The sequence below is a fragment of the Dendrobates tinctorius genome, unplaced genomic scaffold, assembly GCF_039654945.1.
Source record: "Dendrobates tinctorius isolate UK_male_01 unplaced genomic scaffold, ASM3965494v1 ptg000196l, whole genome shotgun sequence".
Classification (NCBI taxonomy): domain Eukaryota; kingdom Metazoa; phylum Chordata; class Amphibia; order Anura; family Dendrobatidae; genus Dendrobates; species Dendrobates tinctorius.
The window spans coordinates 16582501-16602965 of NW_027361863.1; the positions used below are offsets into that span (position 1 = coordinate 16582501).

Genomic DNA, 20465 nt, shown 5'->3' on the forward strand with positions numbered 1-20465 from the left:
AAGGGACATTAAAAAAATCCCTCAAAATAATAATCCCTATATTAACATCATGGCTGAAAGGGATTGTTCAACAAGGCCAACCCCCTTAACTTGGTGGCAGATATGTCCCCTGATGCTAAACCAATCCCCAGGGTCCAGCTGGTAGGTCTCAGGCCAGCGATTCTTACGGGTGGGGAATGCTGCTGCTGGGAAGTCCACGTGGGCCCCGGTGGAGAAGCCATTAGTTGCCATTTATATTCCCTAGTGGTCCACTAGTCACACACTACAATGTGATCACTACCTGTAGATCTTCCCATCTTTATGGTGGTCTTCATCATCTTCATTGGACAAGTCATACGGGTCGTGCAGCTCTGGTAGTGTGGGTTCTGGGATCCTCTTCTTCTTCCGCCCGCGGCCTGATTTTTGGATACCTAAAATTCCCATCTCTGGGATCTTCGCCTTGGTGAGTTCAGACACAACTTGTAATGCCTGGGAGCCGGGCAGGGTTGACACAATCATGGTGGAAGGGGCAGAAATGGGAAATGTCTGACCAGAAGATGATGGCGTGGTCACAAGAGATCCAGAAGGAGATGTGATGACCAGGCCAGCTGCAGGGAGAGAGAAGAGAGACATGTCAGGAGAGCGGATGTGGCATTATTAACAATACACCTGGTGTAACTTTAGTTGCACTTTTCCTAAAATTGTTCCAGTTTTGAGATCTTTATTTTCATTTGTATTCATAGCTGCTTTCAGAAATTTGCTGGTCATCTCTGGAAACACAGAGCGTCACCTGCACCCCACTGCCAGACACGAGACCACACAGCTCGAATATTTGGTTATGTAGGTGCACCCTAGAAAAGACTACGGGGCCTCTTGTACTAGGATATGACAGGGAGGGTCCCAGCATTCAGACCTCCACCCATGATACTTATATGATATAAAAAAGTGATAAAAATATAAAGTCATGTTGTAGCACAACCCCTTTGTTTAAGGAGGAACTTCAGCTTTTCTTCAGCAGTAGAGGCTAATATTGTAGAACATCACAGAAGCTCTTGTATGCAGCTGCTTTTAGTTAATACGCTGCCAGCTTGGCTCCTTATTCCTTTTCTTATGCAATCACTGTGTTCTCCACTGCACGCAGTATCTTTGACGGGTACTTCCCAATATTACGCTGCATCTTCAGACTGCATTTGCTCTAACAACACAATTTGCATATAAAAGTCCCTTAACTCGTACAGTCTGTCTATGCTAGAGGGTCCAGTGAGTTCAATGATATGCAGCTGCAGTCAGTCTTCCCCCTGCCTCCTGCTTGTAATAGGAGTGGACAGGGAGTAACCTATCACAAGCAGGACGCAGTGACATACAAATAAAAGGCAGATTACACACAGTGCTTACAGAACAGGGCAAAGCGAGTCTATATTTCTGCAGCCAATTGCTCCATGTACTCACTTACTATATCATTATCTTCCTGGTCTCTAAGATCATTTAGGAGGAAAGGAACATACCGAAAAACGAGGATGGGATAAAGAGGAGAAGGGTTTGAAAGCTGCCAGGAGGGATCTGATGGGTGAGTATATCATCCTGTATTTCAATTTTCAGAGACTAATATGCTCTTACACAGAAGAGCATGCACTGGATTAGTGGACAATACATGTCAATAAGTCAACTGAGCTGTGAAGAAACTGCTAAAATATTGCAGATAGAAAAAGAGAAATTGAGGATCTGTTTTGACGACAGCGAAAGGGCAGCATCCTGCTGTCAAAAAGGACAGAAATTCTGATAGACCCGATTGTAAGTAGATACGATCTGTCTGGCATCATGTAACCCCAACATAAAGCTACTCACTTGCGGTCATAAGCCCTGTTGTGGGCACAGGCAGGACGGTGATGTTCTGTGTGACCGATGCCTGACTGTGAGGAATCCCATGAATCTCCATCTTGTTATCTCCATCTATGCTGATGCCAGCAGGTAGGGACATGGACGTGGGTACAGTCAGCAGAGTGGGGTAGTGTGTGCCCAGGTTGCAGCCTTTCTCCTGGATCAGCTGCTCTTTTACTTTGTTTAGGAACATGGAGTTATCAATCTGCTAAAATGAAGAGGAGACAAGGAAAATTATTGCCATTTGATTGCAATCCTAGAACGCTCACTACGTTGCTACACCCCATGCAGGCGTCCAAGATTTTTGTATTATTTGACCTCCATCAGAAGCAGTTTTTTTTTTATAAGGTAGCCACAAAACGATAAGTCTTTTTTTCCCAAGCAAAGCCTATGCTACAAGCGCAGCGCTTACAAGCCATTTGTTATACAGCTTGTATGAGCTTCGTCTTTAAAATTAGACAGATCACTACAGCCCCTTGTGGTACTCCGATGCTCGTAGCACGCGAGAGCGCACAGATCAGGCCAGAAGAGCAACCATGCAGTCATCCTGACCTGTTAATCTTCAGGAGCGCACTGACCCCTGAGCAAGCCAGAAGGCAGGCAGGGAAGCGGTGCGCTCCTGAAGATTTGATTTTGAGAAAATTCACAGGACAGGACCCACATCCATGCAGCCCCCCACCTGATAGTATGCATATTTTTCCCAGTAGCCATATATATCAGTCACTTACCTGTCCAGAGACCGTCGGGACAGCAGGCCAGAAATAGGAGGAGTTAAAATGAGACTCCTCCATGGCTCCTGTGAAGAGACCGCAAAGATTAGGTGGTACCTTTCATAAAAAAAAAAATTACCAAATGCTTCAGTTTCCACAAGACTCAGTCTTGATCCACTTATTTCTATGTAGGGAGACGCATAATATAGTATACGCTATGAGCAGGAAGTCTGAAAGAATAATTATGGGACAAAATGACCTTAATATTATATATGGCAGCTATGGAGCGGTCATTCAGGGCACGGCTGCAAGGTAAGGGTATGCTACCCCTAGCAAAAATGAGAACGAGATTTTGCTAAATCCCATTCCCTCGCTGCAGAGAAAATCAGCAGCGTTCTGGAGGATTTTTAATTCTGCGGCAATGTTGCCGCTGATTTCATCCTCTGCCATGCAAAAAGGTGCAGATCATGAGGTGGGGGAAGGAATCCCGGGAGTAGAGGGGGGCCGCTCTCACCGCTGCACACTCCTTGGCGTCGAGGCTCTGCAGAGCAGTCGAGGGAGAAGAGTTTGGATCAGTTCATGAAGAAAACCCAAATCTGTAGAAAAAAAAAAGTTAATCAGATATGAACGAAATCTGGACTTCAGCATATACGAGTATTTTCTTACTGGGCAAGCGATGCCGATCATTGAGTCACCCAGTTCCAACCCCTCAAAAAAGGGTTATTACCGGATTTAAAAAAGTTATCACTTGCTGATTTTGGCTGCAACCCTCTCCAAAATTGAGAGCACAGCCGTGGTCCCTTCATTCTGCTGATAACGCACTGACGACCATGAGCGAGAGGTGATCAGATTATAGAGACTCTGACTTTATAATAAAAAAGTCCCATGTGACAAACTTCCCCTTTAATAGACTGCATTTAATCCCGTTTTCTCCGTCGGGAAGAAATCTGCAGGTTGAGCAGCGGATAAGCGAGTCACAAGTCTTCATTTATTATAAATGTCAGCAGTGGAGCGTCGCCGCCACGGCCCTCGCTTTAATCACTCGTGTGACATTATCCCTCGCAGCAGCTACGTCTATATCTGCGACATCCATTATTTACTCCGCCATATAGTGCTGGATGTTATATCGCCGGCGTTCACATTTCTTGTCAGCTCTACACAAGACGGATAAATATTTAAAGATGCTGATTTTTACGTCCAGGCCTCCAAATGGTCACTTTTCTTTAATGGAGGAGATGCCGGGTCCAGTGGAATAAATGACCGACCGCATCCAGAGCGGTAATGGTTACTGATCTGCAGGAAAAATGGTTCTTGAACCCCTGCCTGATTACATATAGTTTTAGGCTTTCGCGTCTCCCTTGCTTCCATAACTTTTTTTAGTTTTCTGTTTAAAATCCTGTGCGAGGGCGTGGATTTTTTTTTTTTTAGGTTAACAAGCGGTGGATTTTAGGGTGACTAAGGCTGGTTTCACATTAGCATTTTTGTGCGCAGCGCATCGTGCGCATGCGTACCTATGTTTAACATGGCGTACGCATGGTCTTGCGTTTGCATGCAGTCTGCATTTTCGTGAGCATGCGTTTTTTTTCAGGTGTGCGTCTAGACGCGCCGGACGCAACATATTGCATTTTTGGGTCCGCCCAAAGGCGTAAAAAACAACGCATGCGTACGCTTGCGCACGGAACGCATCAAAACAACGCATTACAGTCTATGGGAACACAGGCGTGCGCATGGACATGCGTACGCATGCGTTTCAAGAGTAAACATGTCTAGCCACTGGTTTAAACCACCCCCTTCCCATGACACACGCCCACTGGTGTCCCATTGGTGGGGTCTGTTTCAAGGATTTTCCTCCTGTGAAATGTCACACCTAGAAAACGCATGCGCACGATGAGCTGCGCACAAAGACGCAAATGTGAAACTAGCCTAAGCCGTGGCACAAAAATGGCAGCAAGTGTGTGTGAAGTCAGACCGCAGCTTGCTTGTCGTAATGCAACTTTATTCGCTTGGAATATACTGCGAAGTAGCAGGAGCATTCGGCAAAAATCGCTGTGTAGCCTTACCGGCACCATTTTGGGGTACTGGAGATACTTTGATCCTGTCGACGGTGCAGCCCGGAAGATGAACGAAGAGCTGCTCTGTTGACGAGAGGTGAAGGGGATTCGCCTCCTGATATCATCCCCATACAGGCCAGAAAAGCCCCCTGAAGGAAAATGTGCAGGGAGCACATACTTTTCTGAAAATGGTGCATGCTGTTTATACGACCTGAAACCGAATAATCGCATTTTATACAGATTTTATTAATAAACTGTGGCTGTAAAGTAGCACTACCCTTTAAATGCAGACGCCGAGTGCACCCATGTATAAGTGTGCGGCCGACGACGGCCAGAATCCTCCTACGCAGATATGTACAATGGTCCCTGAAGTTTTCGCCGAGGTTTACAAAGTTTCTCCAGTGTCCGGACTGAACTGTAGGAGATGCCGCGTCCGGTCAGACGCCAAGAAAAAGAGAAGCTTCGAGTGAGAAAGTCAGACGCAGGAGGCCTCCGCTCCCTCGCAGGGGAGGAGGATCGGCCGCAGATATTTTCCCAGGTTAGACAAAAAAGAAAAAATGCATCTGGGTGTAAAAGGAGACGTCTGTCTGGGGAAAGTCATCGCTGTAATTTATTCCATATGACATGGGGGAACCACAAGGGCAATTTGTTTCTTCTGCGAGGACGCTGTGGCCATTTAACATGAGTCCAATGACCGAGGAACAAAACGAGAAATCCTCAAAAAGGGAGAAAGGAAAATATATGTGATAAAAATGGAAAAGAAAAAAAGGCGGCTGTGGGCTCCTCCGAGAGGGGGTCTAGGTCCCTTGTAAGCTTTTAGAGATGAGCAAATCAATTTGCAGGACATTAGTAATCCGCGACTACCGAAAAGGAACTCTGAGAACCGCCTACTACCTGCCGGCATCCACGGCGCGATGTCACGCGAGCATCACACCGCAACGATGACATATCGGATCTACAAATGAGAAGAGGCCCCGGATTTGCCGGCCTCGGGTAGGAGGGTCAGATAATTGCCAGCACAGATGAGTCCGATTCTGGAGGTCCAGAATACCCCCAATACTGATTTAGGAAATCATAGCAGGGGGTCTCTTGCTCAGGTCCCCTATATTAGTTAGAGTCTCTAAGATCTGGGTATTGTCTGGTACAGCAGTTCAGCTCTATTCAAGTGAATGTGATGAGTTGCAATACCCCAAACAACCTGCAGACAGAGGTGGCACTGTTCTTGGGGGTGAAAAAAAAAGTCCAAACGAGTGCAATAGAGGAAAAGAAAAATGTCATCCTTTTAAGATCAGTGAAGACCCAAGTCATGGGACCCATACCTGTCCTGAAAAATAAGGATGCAGCGCTGGTGTCGGACTTTAGTCCCATTTCTTGTCAATGTAGCTTTCCCACGAACGAAGTTAAAGTTAAAGTTGATTTTTATCAATAGATCTTGGAACAATAATAATTTCCACAATTGGATGTGTTTAAATAAAATATTCCTGTGCCGAGATAATCTTACAAATGTGTCCCTGCTTTGTACTGTGTATGGTCGTGTCTGACCATGCAGGAACATGGTCTGATCATACCACAGCTCCTGGGCAGGAGGGGGGGGGAAGGAAAAGAGAGTATACAGACAGGACAGCAGGGGATCACAGCTGATTGATTTTGTGATTTACAGCATTCTCCTGCCTATTTAAAAAACGCTTGACATCAAAGAAATAATTATTTGTGATCCCGTGCTGTAATGTCAGAATACGCTCTTTTCCTTCCTCCCTGCCCAGGAGCTGTGGTATGATCAGACCATGTTCCTGCACGGTCAGACACGACCATACACAGTACACAGCAGGGACACATTTATAAGATTATCTCAGCACAGGAACATTTTTTTTTTCTTTTTAAAAGACATCCAATTGTGGAACTTCTTATTCCAAGATCTATTGATTAAAATTAACTTTTGTTCATGGGAAAACTCCTTTAAGTGCTGATTTGGTGCAGATTTAAACTTGAAGGATGTCAATTCTTTCAGCATTTTTGCCACAGATTTCACCCGCAATAATAAGTAGGGAAACATCTGCAACAAAAGCGCACGTTTTTTGCTGCATTTTTCCTGCCAAGAGATACACAAACGGTGCAGAAATTTCTGCACCGAATGCTTAACGTGTGCACATACCCGTATCAGCTCCATGCATGTGTTAAACACACAGGGAAAACTGGAACATTTCAGCTCTGGAGCCTGCAGAACTGTGAATACAGCTCTGGAGGAAAATACAGGCAGTGAGACGATAAGTAATTCTAAAGTGAAATTACAAAGTGACACTGACACAACCTTGCAGACTAAGGGGCGGCTAGCCTAGAATATAATCATGCAGGGGCTTTCTTAAGGAAGCTTGTTACATGATTAGCTTGTAAACAGGCCGCCGATCACCTGATGAATGGACAAAACGCTCGTTCATAGGGTGAAATAATCTTTTGTGCTGCTCGAAAGATCATCGTTCTTGGAGCTGCATGCACCGCCCTGTGTTAATGAGGAGTCGTACTGCCATGAACTATGGCAGCAGTTTACTGTGCTCAGCCTGTGTGATCAGGCTACTAAACGACCGATAGGTAAAAGTTCAGTAATCGTATGCGGTTTTGTGCTGCCGGCCGGTCTGCGGAAACTGACCCCAAGCCTGTAAATAAAACGCAAAGCTGTTAACAGGTGCTATCTTCAGCAGATGGACTAAGGCTACATTCACACACTGAAGTGCGGACACAAGGTGTCACCTTAACCTTGGGAACCGCTTCATCCCTTTCCTGCCTCCTGAACTCAACATTTATCATAGAATCATATTTACTTTGAAAAACAGATACAATCCAAAGTTGACTTCCAGCTCACTGAGGAATCATATTACAGCTGCCTAGTGAAGCCTATGATATGCCAGCTCACTGAGGAATCATATTACAGCTGCCTAGTGAAGCCTATGATATGCCAGCTCACTGAGGAATCATATTACAGCTGCCTAGTGAAGCCTATGATATGCCAGCTCACTGAGGAATCATATTACAGCTGCCTAGTGAATCCTATGGATAGAGAAGAGGCAGAGGCATACACAAATGGTTCCGCAGCTTACTAGTAATTATTTTATAACACAGCAGAGCTGGATTCACAACTACACTGCTCAGTGTGTCTGTATAATTTTCTACACGCTGGCATTTTCTAGTAAGAGCTATATCTAATTCCATGGTGATATTAACAGCTACACTGCTCAGTACTACTGTATAATGTTCTACATGCTGCAGCTTGTCACTCCTAGTGCTAGATTCATAGGTAAACTGCTCAGAATTGCTGTATGATGTTCTCCACACTGCAGAGTCTCACCCTAAGGCCGGGATCACACATGCGAGAAACTCGGACGAGTCTCACATCTTAATACCCGGAACTGTCGCCGGCACTCGGAGAGCGTGCGGAGGCATAGAAATACATGCAGCTGCATGCTCCGCTCCTGAGTGCTGACAGCACTGCTGGGTATTAAAAAACGGCGATATGCAAACTTATTTGCTGTCCGTCATTGCGGCAGACCACAAAAAAAAATTAGGTGATACGGCCCGCAAAAACGGACCACAAAAAATGCGGTAAGTGTAAAAGTAGCCTAAGGGGCACGAGATGTATCAGAACGTTGGCTCCTGTTTAGATGCTTGATTTGAGCAAAAATATAAAAATTTGCAGCGCCACAGTCCAGCAGCCACAAGACCATATCCCAGCGAACGTCCTCCTACCTGCTGGCACTACTTTTGAGTAGAAGGACTGTCGAAACGTCACGCGTGCGTTGCAACAATGACTTTAAGCTGGACCTATAAATTAGGGTTGCTGGCAAGTAGAAGGAGGTTTGCAGGAACCTGGTAAAGCCGCCACGGATTCATTCTGTCCTGCAAATTTTTTGGTCACCTCTATTCGACTCCCTCCCCTCTTCGCTTACATCTACACGACTATTTTGTCGCCACTTCCACCACAGCGCCTAAGGTCCGCAAACACATTAGATCGAAGCCCGAGTCACCTGTTGATTTCAGAGCCACTGGTCAAGTGTCTAATGAGTATGACTGCCTCTAGACATCTGAAAAATTGGGCGCATTAAATTAAAAAACCCCCAATCCTTTTGCTTCCCCAGAAGATGAGCGACCGTCAGAGGTTTCTGGATGAAGTTTACTCCGCTTTTGCCATTGAAAATACACTGGACTCAAAATCCGGGAAAGATGGAAATACAAAAAAAAAAAAAAAAAAAATGTACCCTGGAGCAAAAGATCCCTTAGGCAATGTGCTCACGGGATGTTTTTGCAGCGTTTTCAACGCAGAAGCTACGCAAAAACGCTTTTTTTTTTTAGAAGGATTTGGAGAGTTTCCGCTCAGTTTTTTCTCTAAAACCTCCCAAAAAAAAACAATAAACCTGTGTGCACATAGCCTCAGGCGTATGAGAACCTCTGAACCCAAAGCAAATCTGCGCCACCCAGGAACTCAACTCAGCACGTGACATTGTGAACAGTCATTGAAGCGCAGTGTCCAAGAGGCCAAGTAGCGAGAAAGCGATGGCGTCGGCTCATGTAGATCCTTAGGTTTTTTTAAACTACTGCAATACCATGAAATTCAAGAATTTTTCAGAGTATATTTTAATCACCATATTAAAAATGCCATAGTGAAAGCCTATTGCATAAAAACCACAAACAAAAAAACAACAACTGTGCATAGACATCTCAATACTTCAGAATACACTTTAAATTATTCGTTTCAGAAAAAAACCAGAGCTGTTAACACCGACAAGTAGTATGTGAAAATCACAACAAACGTCTGAGAGTTATAATATACACATTTCGCCACATATTTCTTTGATGACGTCTTTGATAAATTGCTCCTTAATGAGAAGTGATGAAAGTTACTTATAAAAAGTTTACCTAATAATTAAAAGTTCAGCAACTTTCCAAAATGCCTCAAGGGTGCTTTATTAAAGAGAACCAGTCACCAGGTTTTCCCTACATAAGCCAAGCCCACCTGTAAGGCTATATTAAACAGGTTGCAGGGTTTTTTTGCTACTTTTTTTTGCAAATTTTAAGCTGCATTTTACAGTACCAGCAAAGGTTATGAGATTTCAGAAATGTCATTCACACGCATTGTTTTTTTTTTTTACCTGACCGATTTGGACAACTGCTGCGTTTTTGCAAGCTGCAGCATGTCGCTTTTTTCAGCATTTTTTCGCCCATAGAAAGAATAAGTGCAAAAACTCAACACTGATCGGCTCCAAGTTTATTCTGCAGCCGGACAACGACCCCAAACACCCAGCCAACGTCATTAAGAACGAGGAGTCCTGGAAGTGAAGATCAGGCCCCACCGAGCCCTCAGCTCACATCATCCAGTCTGTGTGGGATGACATGGAGAGACACAAAGCTCCGCACGAGTCTCAAACACAGAAGATCTGGGGGAAGTGCTCCAAGATGTTTGGAACAACCTTCTGCTGAGATCTTTCATAACCTGTGTACAAGGACGAGAAGAAGTGACGGAGGCGCCAGGCGGTCACCCCATACAGATGATGATGGAGGCGCCGGGCGGTCACCCCATACAGATGATGATGGAGGCGCCGGGCGGTCACCCCATACAGATGATGATGGAGGCGCCGGGCGGTCACCCCATACAGATGATGATGGAGGCGCCGGGCGGTCACCCCATACAGATGATGATGGAGGCGCCGGGCGGTCACCCCATACAGATGATGATGGAGGCGCCGGGCGGTCACCCCATACAGATGATGATGGAGGCGCCGGGCGGTCACCCCATACAGATGATGATGGAGGCGCCGGGCAGTCACCCCATACAGATGATGATGGAGGCGCCGGGCAGTCACCCCATACAGATGATGGAGGCACCGGGCATACTCATGACTGAGGCGGCGGGCAGTCACCCCTTACTCATGACGGAGGCGGCGAGCAGTCACCCCTTACTCATGACGGAGGCGGCGAGCAGTCACCCCTTACTCATGACGGAGGCGGCGAGCAGTCACCCCATACAGATGATGATGATTAAGGCGGCGAGCAGTCACCCCATACAGATGATGGAGGCGTCGGGCAGTCACCCCATACAGATGATGGAGGCGTCGGGCAGTCACCCCATACAGATGATGGAGGCGTCGGGCAGTCACCCCATACAGATGATGGAGGCGTCGGGCAGTCACCCCATACAGATGATGATGATTAAGGCGGCGGACAGTCACCCCTCACTCATGACGGAGGCGGCGGGCAGTCACCCCTTACTCATGACGGAGGCGGCGAGCAGTCACCCCTTACTCATGACGGAGGCGGCGAGCAGTCACCCCATACAGATGATGATGATTAAGGCACCGGGCAGTCACCTCATACAGATGATGGAGGCGTCGGGCAGTCACCCCATACAGATGATGGAGGCGTCGGGCAGTCACCCCATACAGATGATGGAGGCGTCAGGCAGTCACCCCATACAGATGATGGAGGCGTTGGGCAGTCACCCCATACAGATGATGGAGGCGTCGGGCAGTCACCCCATACAGATGATGGAGGCGTCGGGCAGTCACCCCATACAGATGATGGAGGCGTCGGGCAGTCACCCCATACAGATGATGGAGGCGTCGGGCAGTCACCCCATACAGATGATGATGATTAAGGCGGCGGACAGTCACCCCTCACTCATGACGGAGGCGGCGGACAGTCACCCCATACTCATGACGGAGGCGGCGGACAGTCACCCCTCACTCATGACGGAGGTGGCGGACAGTCACCCCTCACTCATGACGGAGGCGGCGGACAGTCACCCCTCACTCATGACGGAGGCGGCGGACAGTCACCCCTCACTCACGACGGAGGCGCCAGGCAGTCACCCCTCACTCATGACGGAGGCGGCGGACAGTCACCCCATACTCATGACGGAGGCGGCGGACAGTCACCCCTCACTCATGCCAGAGGCGGCGGGCTGTCACTCCTCACTCATGACGGAGGCGGCGGGCAATCACCCCATACTCATGACGGAGGCGGCAGGCAGTCACCCCATACTCATGACGGAGGCGGCGGGCAGTCACCCCATACTCATGACGGAGGCGGCGGACAGTCACCCCATACTCATGACGGAGGCGACGGACAGTCACCCCATACTCATGACGGAGGCGGCGGACAGTCACCCCATACTCATGACGGAGGCGGCGGACAGTCACCCCATACTCATGACGGAGGCGGCGGACAGTCACCCCATACTCATGACGGAGGCGGCGGACAGTCACCCCATCCTCATGACGGAGGCGGCGGACAGTCACCCCATACTCATGACGGAGGAGGCGGACAGTCACCCCATACTCATGACGGAGGCGGCGGACTGTCACCCCATACAGATGATGGAGGCACCGGGCATACTCATTACTGAGGCGGCGGGCAGTCACCCCTTACTCATGACGGAGGCGGCGAGCAGTCACCCCATACTCATGACAGAGGTGGCGGGCAGTCACCCCATACAGATGATGATGATTAAGGCGCCGGGCAGTCACCCCATACAGATGATGGAGGCGTCGGGCAGTCACCCCATACAGATGATGGAGGCGTCGGCCAGTCACCCCATACAGATGATGATGATTAAGGCGGCGGACAGTCACCCCTCACTCATGACGGAGGCGGCGGACAGTCACCCCATACTCATGACGGAGGCGGCGGACAGTCACCCCTCACTCATGACGGAGGCGGCGGACAGTCACCCCTCACTCATGACGGAGGCGGCGGACAGTCACCCCTCACTCATGACGGAGGCGGCGGACAGTCACCCCTCACTCATGCCAGAGGCAGCGGGCAATCACCCCATGCTCATGACGGAGGCGCCTGGCAGTCACCCCATGCTCATGACGGAGGCGCCGGGCAGTCACCCCATGCTCATGACGGAGGAGCCGGGCAGTCACCCCATGCTCATGACGGAGGAGCCGGGCAGTCACCCCATGCTCATGACGGAGGCGCCGGGCAGTCACCCCATGCTCATGACGGAGGCGCCGGGCAGTCACCCCATGCTCATGACGGAGGCGCCGGGCAGTCACCCCATGCTCATGACGGAGGCGCCGGGCAGTCACCCCATGCTCATGACGGAGGCGCCGGGCAGTCACCCCATGCTCATGACGGAGGCGCCGGGCAGTCACCCCTCGCTCATGACGGAGGCGGCGGACAGTCACCCCTCGCTCATGACGGAGGCGGCGGACAGTCACCCCTCGCTCATGACGGAGGCGGCGGACAGTCACCCCTCCCTCATGACGGAGGCGGCGGACAGTCACCCCTCACTCATGACGGAGGCGGCGGACAGTCACCCCTCACTCATGACGGAGGCGGCGGACAGTCATCCCTCACTCATGACGGAGGCGGCGGACAGTCACCCCTCACTCATGCCAGAGGCAGCGGGCAATCACCCCATACAGAGGATGATGATTAAGGCGCTGGGCAGTCACCCCATGCTCATGACGGAGGCGCCTGGCAGTCACCCCATGCTCATGACGGAGGCGCCTGGCAGTCACCCCATGCTCATGACGGAGGCGCCGGGCAGTCACCCCATGCTCATGACGGAGGCGCCGGGCAGTCACCCCATGCTCATGACGGAGGCGCCGGGCAGTCACCCCATGCTCATGACGGAGGAGCCGGGCAGTCACCCCATGCTCATGACGGAGGAGCCGGGCAGTCACCCCATGCTCATGATGGAGGCGCCGGGCAGTCACCCCATGCTCATGACGGAGGCGCCGGGCAGTCACCCCATGCTCATGACGGAGGCGGCGGACAGTCACCCCTCGCTCATGACGGAGGCGGCGGACAGTCACCCCTCGCTCATGACGGAGGCGGCGGACAGTCACCCCTCGCTCATGACGGAGGCGGCGGACAGTCACCCCTCGCTCATGACGGAGGCGGCGGACAGTCACCCCTCGCTCATGACGGAGGCGGCGGACAGTCACCCCTCGCTCATGACGGAGGCGGCGGACAGTCACCCCTCGCTCATGACGGAGGCGGCGGACAGTCACCCCTCGCTCATGACGGAGGCGGCGGACAGTCACCCCTCGCTCATGACGGAGGCGGCGGACAGTCACCCCATACTCATGACGGAGGCGGCGGACAGTCACCCCTCACTCATGACGGAGGCGGCGGACAGTCACCCCATACAGATGATGATGGAGGTGCCGGGCAGTCACCCCATACAGATGATGGAGGCACCGGGCATACTCATGACTGAGGCGGCGGGCAGTCACCCCATACTCATGACTGTGGCGGCGGGCAGTCACCCCTTACTCATGACGGAGGCGGCGAGCAGTCACCCCTCGCTCATGACGGAGGCGGCGGACAGTCACCCCTCGCTCATGACGGAGGCGACGGACAGTCACCCCTCGCTCATGACGGAGGCGGCGGACAGTCACCCCTCGCTCATGACGGAGGCGGCGGACAGTCACCCCTCGCTCATGACGGAGGCGGCGGACAGTCACCCCATACTCATGACGGAGGCGGCGGACAGTCACCCCTCACTCATGACGGAGGCGGCGGACAGTCACCCCATACAGATGATGATGGAGGCGCCGGGCAGTCACCCCATACAGATGATGGAGGCACCGGGCATACTCATGACTGAGGCGGCGGGCAGTCACCCCATACTCATGACTGAGGCGGCGGGCAGTCACCCCTTACTCATGACGGAGGCGGCGAGCAGTCACCCCTCGCTCATGACGGAGGCGGCGGACAGTCACCCCTCGCTCATGACGGAGGCGGCGGACAGTCACCCCTCGCTCATGACGGAGGCGGCGGACAGTCACCCCATGCTCATGACGGAGGCGGCGGACAGTCACCCCTCACTCATGACAGAGGCGGCGGGCTGTCACTCCTCACTCATGACAGCGGCGGCGGGCAATCACCCCATACTCATGACGGAGGCGGCGGGCAGTCACCCCATACTCATGACGGAGGTGGCGGACAGTCACCCCATACTCATGACGGAGGCGCCAGGCAGTCACCCCTCACTCATGACAGAGGTGGCGGGCTGTCACTCCTCAATCATGACGGAGGCGCCGGGCAGTCCCCCATGCTCATGACGGAGGCGCCGGGCAGTCACCCCTCACTCATAACGGAGGCGGCAGACAGTCACCCCTCACTCATGACGGAGGCGGCAGACAGTCACCCCTCACTCATGACGGAGGCGGCAGACAGTCACCCCTCACTCATGACGGAGGCGGCAGACAGTCACCCCTCACTCATGACGGAGGCGGCAGACAGTCACCCCTCACTCATGACGGAGGCGGCAGACAGTCACCCCTCACTCATGACGGAGGCGGCAGACAGTCACCCCTCACTCATGACGGAGGCGGCAGACAGTCACCCCTCACTCATGACGGAGGCGGCAGACAGTCACCCCTCACTCATGACGGAGGCGGCAGACAGTCACCCCTCACTCATGACGGAGGCGGCAGACAGTCACCCCTCACTCATGACGGAGGCGGCAGACAGTCACCCCTCACTCATGACGGAGGCGGCAGACAGTCACCCCTCACTCATGACGGAGGCGGCAGACAGTCACCCCTCACTCATGACGGAGGCGGCAGACAGTCACCCCTCACTCATGACGGAGGCGGCAGACAGTCACCCTTCACTCATGACGGAGGCGGCAGACAGTCACCCCTCACTCATGACGTAGACGGCGGGCTGTCACTCCTCACTCATGACGGAGGCGACGGGCTGTCACTCCTCACTCATGACGGAGGAGGTGGGCAATCACCCCATACTCATGACGGAGGCGGCGGGCAATCACCCCTCACTCATGACAGAGGCGGCGGGCTGTCACTCCTCAATCATGACAGAGGCGGCGGGCAGTCACCCCATACAGAGGATGATGATGAATCATAGAATGGTAGAATTGGAAGGGACCTCCTGGGCCATCTGGTCCAACCCCCTGCTCAAAGCAGGATTCGCTAAATCATCCCAGTCAGATGTCTGTCCAGCCTCTGTTTGAAGACATCCATTGAAGGAGAACTCACCACTTCTCCTGGCAGCCTGTTCCACTCATTGATCACTCTGTCAAAAAAAATTTTCTAATATCTAATCTGTGTCTCCTCCCATTCAGTTTCATCCCATTGCTTCTAGTCTTTCCTTGTGCAAATGAGAATAAAGTTGATCCTTCTACAATGTGACAGCCCTTTAGATATTTGTAGACAGCTATTAAGTCTCCTCTCAGTCTTCTCTTTTGCAAACTAAACATTCCCAAATCCTGCAACCTTTCCTCATAAGACAGGGTTTGCAGACCGGTCACCATTCTGGTTGCTCTTTTCTGAACTTGCTCCAGTTTTGTTGATGTCTTTTTTAAAATGTGGTGCCCAAAACTGGACACAATATTCCAGATGAGGTCTGACCAAAGAGGAGTAGAGGGAAATAATGACTTCACGTGTCCTAGACTGTATGCTTCTGTTAATACATCCTACAATTGCATTTGCCTTTTTTGCTGCTGCATCACACTGTTGACTCATATTCAGTCTGTGATCTATTAGTATACCCAAGTCTTTTTCACATGTGCTGTCACTTAGCCCTATTCCTCCCATTCTGTATATGCTTTTTTCATTTTTATTGCCCAGATGTAGTACTTTGCATTTCTCCATTAAAAACCATTCTGTTAGTTGCTGCCCACTTCTCCAGTTTATTTATGATGATTAAGGTGCTGGGCAGTCACCCCATGCTCATGACGGAGGCGCCGGGCAGTCACCCCATGCTCATGACGGAGGCGCCGGGCAGTCAACCCATGCTCATGACGGAGGCGCCGGGCAGTCAACCCATGCTCATGACGGAGGCGCCGGGCAGTCAACCCATGCTCATGACGGAGGCGCCGGGCAGTCAACCCATGCTCATGACGGAGGCGCCGGGCAGTCAACCCATGCTCATGACGGAGGCGCCGGGCAGTCAACCCATGCTCATGACGGAGGCGCCGGGCAGTCACCCCATGCTCATGACGGAGGCGCCGGGCAGTCACCCCATACTCATGATGGAGGCGCCGGCCAGTCACGCCTTACTCATGACGGAGGCGGCGGACAGTCACCCCATACTCATGATGGAGGCGCCGGCCAGTCACGCCTTACTCATGACGGAGGCGGCGGACAGTCACCCATCACTCATGACAGAGGCGGCGGGCTGTCACTCCTCACTCATGACAGAGGCGGCGGGCTGTCACTCCTCATTCATGACAGAGGATGATGATGATTAAGGCGCTGGGCAGTCACCCCATACTCATGACAGAGGCGGCGGGCAATCACCCCATACAAAGGATGATGATGATTAAGGCGCTGGGCAGTCACCCCATACTCATGACGGAGGCGGCTGGCAATCACCCCTCACTCATGACAGAGGCGCCGGGCAGTCACCCCTCGCTCATGACGGAGGCGCCGGGCAGTCACCCCATGCTCATGACGGAGGCGCCGGGCAGTCACCCCATGCTCATGACGGAGGCGCCGGGCAGTCACCCCATGCTCATGACGGAGGCGCCGGGCAGTCACCCCATGCTCATGACGGAGGCGCCGGGCAGTCACCCCATGCTCATGACGGAGGCGCCGGGCAGTCACCCCATGCTGATGACGGAGGCGCCGGGCAGTCACCCCATGCTGATGACGGAGGCGCCGGGCAGTCACCACATACTGATGACGGAGGCGCCGGGCAGTCACCACATACTGATGACGGAGGCGCCGGGCAGTCACCACATACTGATGACGGAGGCGCCGGGCAGTCACCACATACTGATGACGGAGGCGCCGGGCAGTCACCACATACTGATGACGGAGGCGCCGGGCAGTCACCACATACTGATGACGGAGGCGCCGGGCAGTCACCACATACTGATGACGGAGGCGCCGGGCAGTCACCACATACTGATGATGGAGGCGCCGGGCAGTCACCAGATATTGATGATGGAGGCGCCGGGCAGTCACCAGATATTGATGATGGAGGCGCCGGGCAGTCACCAGATACTGGTGATGGAGGCGCAGGCCGTCACCAGATACTGATGATGGAGGCGCCGGGCAGTCACCAGATATTGATGATGGAGGCGCCGGGCAGTCACCACATACTGATGATGGAGGCGCCGGGCAGTCACCAGATACTGATGATGGAGGCGCCGGGCAGTCACCAGATATTGATGATGGAGGCGCCGGGCAGTCACCAGATATTGATGATGGAGGCGCCGGGCAGTCACCAGATACTGATGATGGAGGCGCCGGGCAGTCACCAGATATTGATGATGGAGGCGCCGGGCAGTCACCAGATACTGATGATGGAGGCGCCGGGCAGTCACCAGATATTGATGATGGAGGCGCCAGGCAGTCACCAGATATTGATGATGGAGGCGCCGGGCAGTCACCAGATATTGATGATGGAGGCGCCGGGCAGTCACCAGATACTGATGATGGAGGCGCCGGGCAGTCACCAGATACTGATGATGGAGGCGCCGGGCAGTCACCAGATATTGATGATGGAGGCGCCGGGCAGTCACCAGATACTGATGATGGAGGCGCCGGGCAGTCACCAGATACTGATGATGGAGGCGCCGGGCAGTCACCAGATATTGATGATGGAGGCGCCAGGCAGTCACCAGATATTGATGATGGAGGCGCCGGGCAGTCACCAGATATTGATGATGGAGGCGCCGGGCAGTCACCAGATACTGATGATGGAGGCGCCGGGCAGTCACCAGATACTGATGATGGAGGCGCAGGCCGTCACCAGACACTGATGGGATTCACATTTCTCTTGGTCGCTCGCTTTGCATTTTGCTATTGATACAATCATCTATCCTCACTTGTAGTTCGGAAGTTTCTGACTTTCCAGCATTTTTCCGGCCACTTTTGCCCAGTGCTGTATGTAGGGGAGGTGTTATATACAGCAATGGTCGCACACAGAGAACAAAAAGGACCTAGACAGTGCTGCGGGTCTGGGATTTGTAGTTCTCCTGGCCCAGATAGATAAATCTGTAGCCCCCTGGACAGACATGTGGGGGCGCTATCCGAGGCCTGCGGGTATGAGCTGGGCAGAGACCCGGGCCCGAGGGCAGCCGGGAGGACCACAGCTACTCCCAACACGGTCAGGATGCTGCCCACGGGCACAGTGCGGGTCTGCAGCGCTCAGGACCCCCTCTACAGCCCGACTGACTGGACACAGAGCCGAACATGACGTCAGATGGCGATACTGATCCACAATTACCTCACACGTTATCACCTCGCTCCCTCTCAGCCTCCGGGTCCCCCAGCTCCTGGCGCCGCTTCCGCTTCCGGCCCCCCCACCTCAGTGGCGGTGGGGTAGAGGCGTGTGCCCGTTTCTGCGCGCTCCCGGCGTTGGCCATCTTGCATGAGGGCACGGTTCTGATTCAAAAAGTGTCTGGGAATTATTGTAACTCCGCCAGAATACCCCGCATACCGTTTTTAGAGACCGGTCCGCTTACTGTGATCTGTTTTAACAGAGTAAACCGAGCGTACTCCCGAGCGGAAAATATAACTGCCCTCTAACAAGATGGCGGCCGTCGGAGCCAATCGATGACGTCATGCATGCGACGTCTGTAGACTGAGCATTCCGCCAGTGTTAGCCCCGCCTCCTGCCTGCTGGACCTGGGCGTTTTTTTTTTCTTCTTTTTTTAGCCGCCATTTTTTTTTTTTTTGCAGAAAATTATCTTTATTGACAAATTGTTTATTTTACAGTGCGGCAGAATCATCAGGAGGGACAGAGCAGAGATGTGGCTGTGGTGTCAGCAGCTGATATATGTCCTGGGCATGGGGGTCACAATATTATGGGGGGCCACCACAGTCCTGGGGGGGCCGCTCCGCTCTTTTTTTGCCCTCGTCTTCCCAGATCCATAACTTTATTTTCCTCTGGTCAATACACTGTGTCCGCTCAGTAAGAGCCGCAGTTTTCATCGTCGCTATTTTCATGTCCGTACGACTTTCCCCATCTCTTTTTAGTCCGCTTTTTGGGGAGGCGCAGTGACCGTACCTTGATTTTTCTTTTCGGTGTTCACCGTACGGGATAAATATTCTGACATTTTATTGCTTCTCACGGTTTTGCACGCGGCAAGACCAAATATGTTATTTTTTTAGATTTTCTGTGGAGCCTATCCACCGTATCACTTCGCGTAGTCTCACGCCACGTGGCCGAAATTCCCCCAGACCTGATGACTGTTCTCATTTTCAATAAAAACAGTTGAACATTGGTAAAAAAAAAAAAATAATATTGCAGATTTACAGCAAATGTACAACTAGTCACTCGCCAAGGCCCCTAAAATGTCAGAAGGTGGGAAGAACAGAACATAATTGCCAACAGTCCCGATTTTTTTTTCAGAATGAAAAAATTAGGTAAAAAAACAACAACCGGGCTTTACTCACTCTCCCCTGGTCCGACGCTAAATCTCCGCTGCAGCTTCCAGTGTCCTATAGCATGTAGCGCTGCAGCCCATCACTAAGCTCAATGCACAACTTGGGAAGAGCCGGTGATCTCACTGGCAGCAGTCAGTGGCGTGCCTCTAATGGCGGCACCTGGCATCGCACTTAGTGTATCGGCATTTTTAATGCCAATACGGTTGGAGGCAATGATGGAAGAAGGGGCCATCTGCTCCCTCCCCATCATTCTCCCTCTGCGTCTGACGTCTCCGTGGAACGGGCGTTAGAGCGTTCATTACATATAGTTACATAGGTTGAAATTTTTTTTAGGTCCGTCAAGTTCAACTGCCGAACAGTGCAGAGCTACAGACCACAAGCTGAGGAGAACAGAGCAACGGGGGAATAAGGAGAGGTGAGTATTTTTGTTTATGTTTTTTTGCAAATCAATGGGGGTGTAACATTGGTGGGTGTGGACCCAC

At 52.0% G+C, this 20465-nt stretch overlaps 1 protein-coding gene across 6 annotated transcripts in view; it reads right to left on the reverse strand.

Moving 5' to 3' along the window:
- ZNF384 (zinc finger protein 384) overlaps positions 1-19072 on the reverse strand; it is a 52802-nt gene extending 33730 nt beyond the window's left edge. For 2 of the 6 annotated variants that reach the window (XM_073552947.1, XM_073552946.1), the window contains exons 1-5: positions 18821-19068; positions 3082-3163; positions 2586-2653; positions 1825-2065; positions 281-587 (exon numbers count right to left, since the gene is read on the reverse strand). In XM_073552947.1, coding sequence (XP_073409048.1) covers positions 281-587; positions 1825-2065; positions 2586-2648 — 611 coding nt within the window. In that variant the 5' untranslated portion in view covers positions 2649-2653; positions 3082-3163; positions 18821-19068. Of the gene's footprint in view, positions 1-280; positions 588-1824; positions 2066-2585; positions 2654-3081; positions 3164-18419; positions 18702-18820 lie in introns of those variants that run through there. The other 4 variants (XM_073552945.1, XM_073552943.1, XM_073552948.1 and 1 more) reach the window with 4 other exon arrangements.
- Between the last annotated feature and the right edge of the window lie 1393 nt (positions 19073-20465).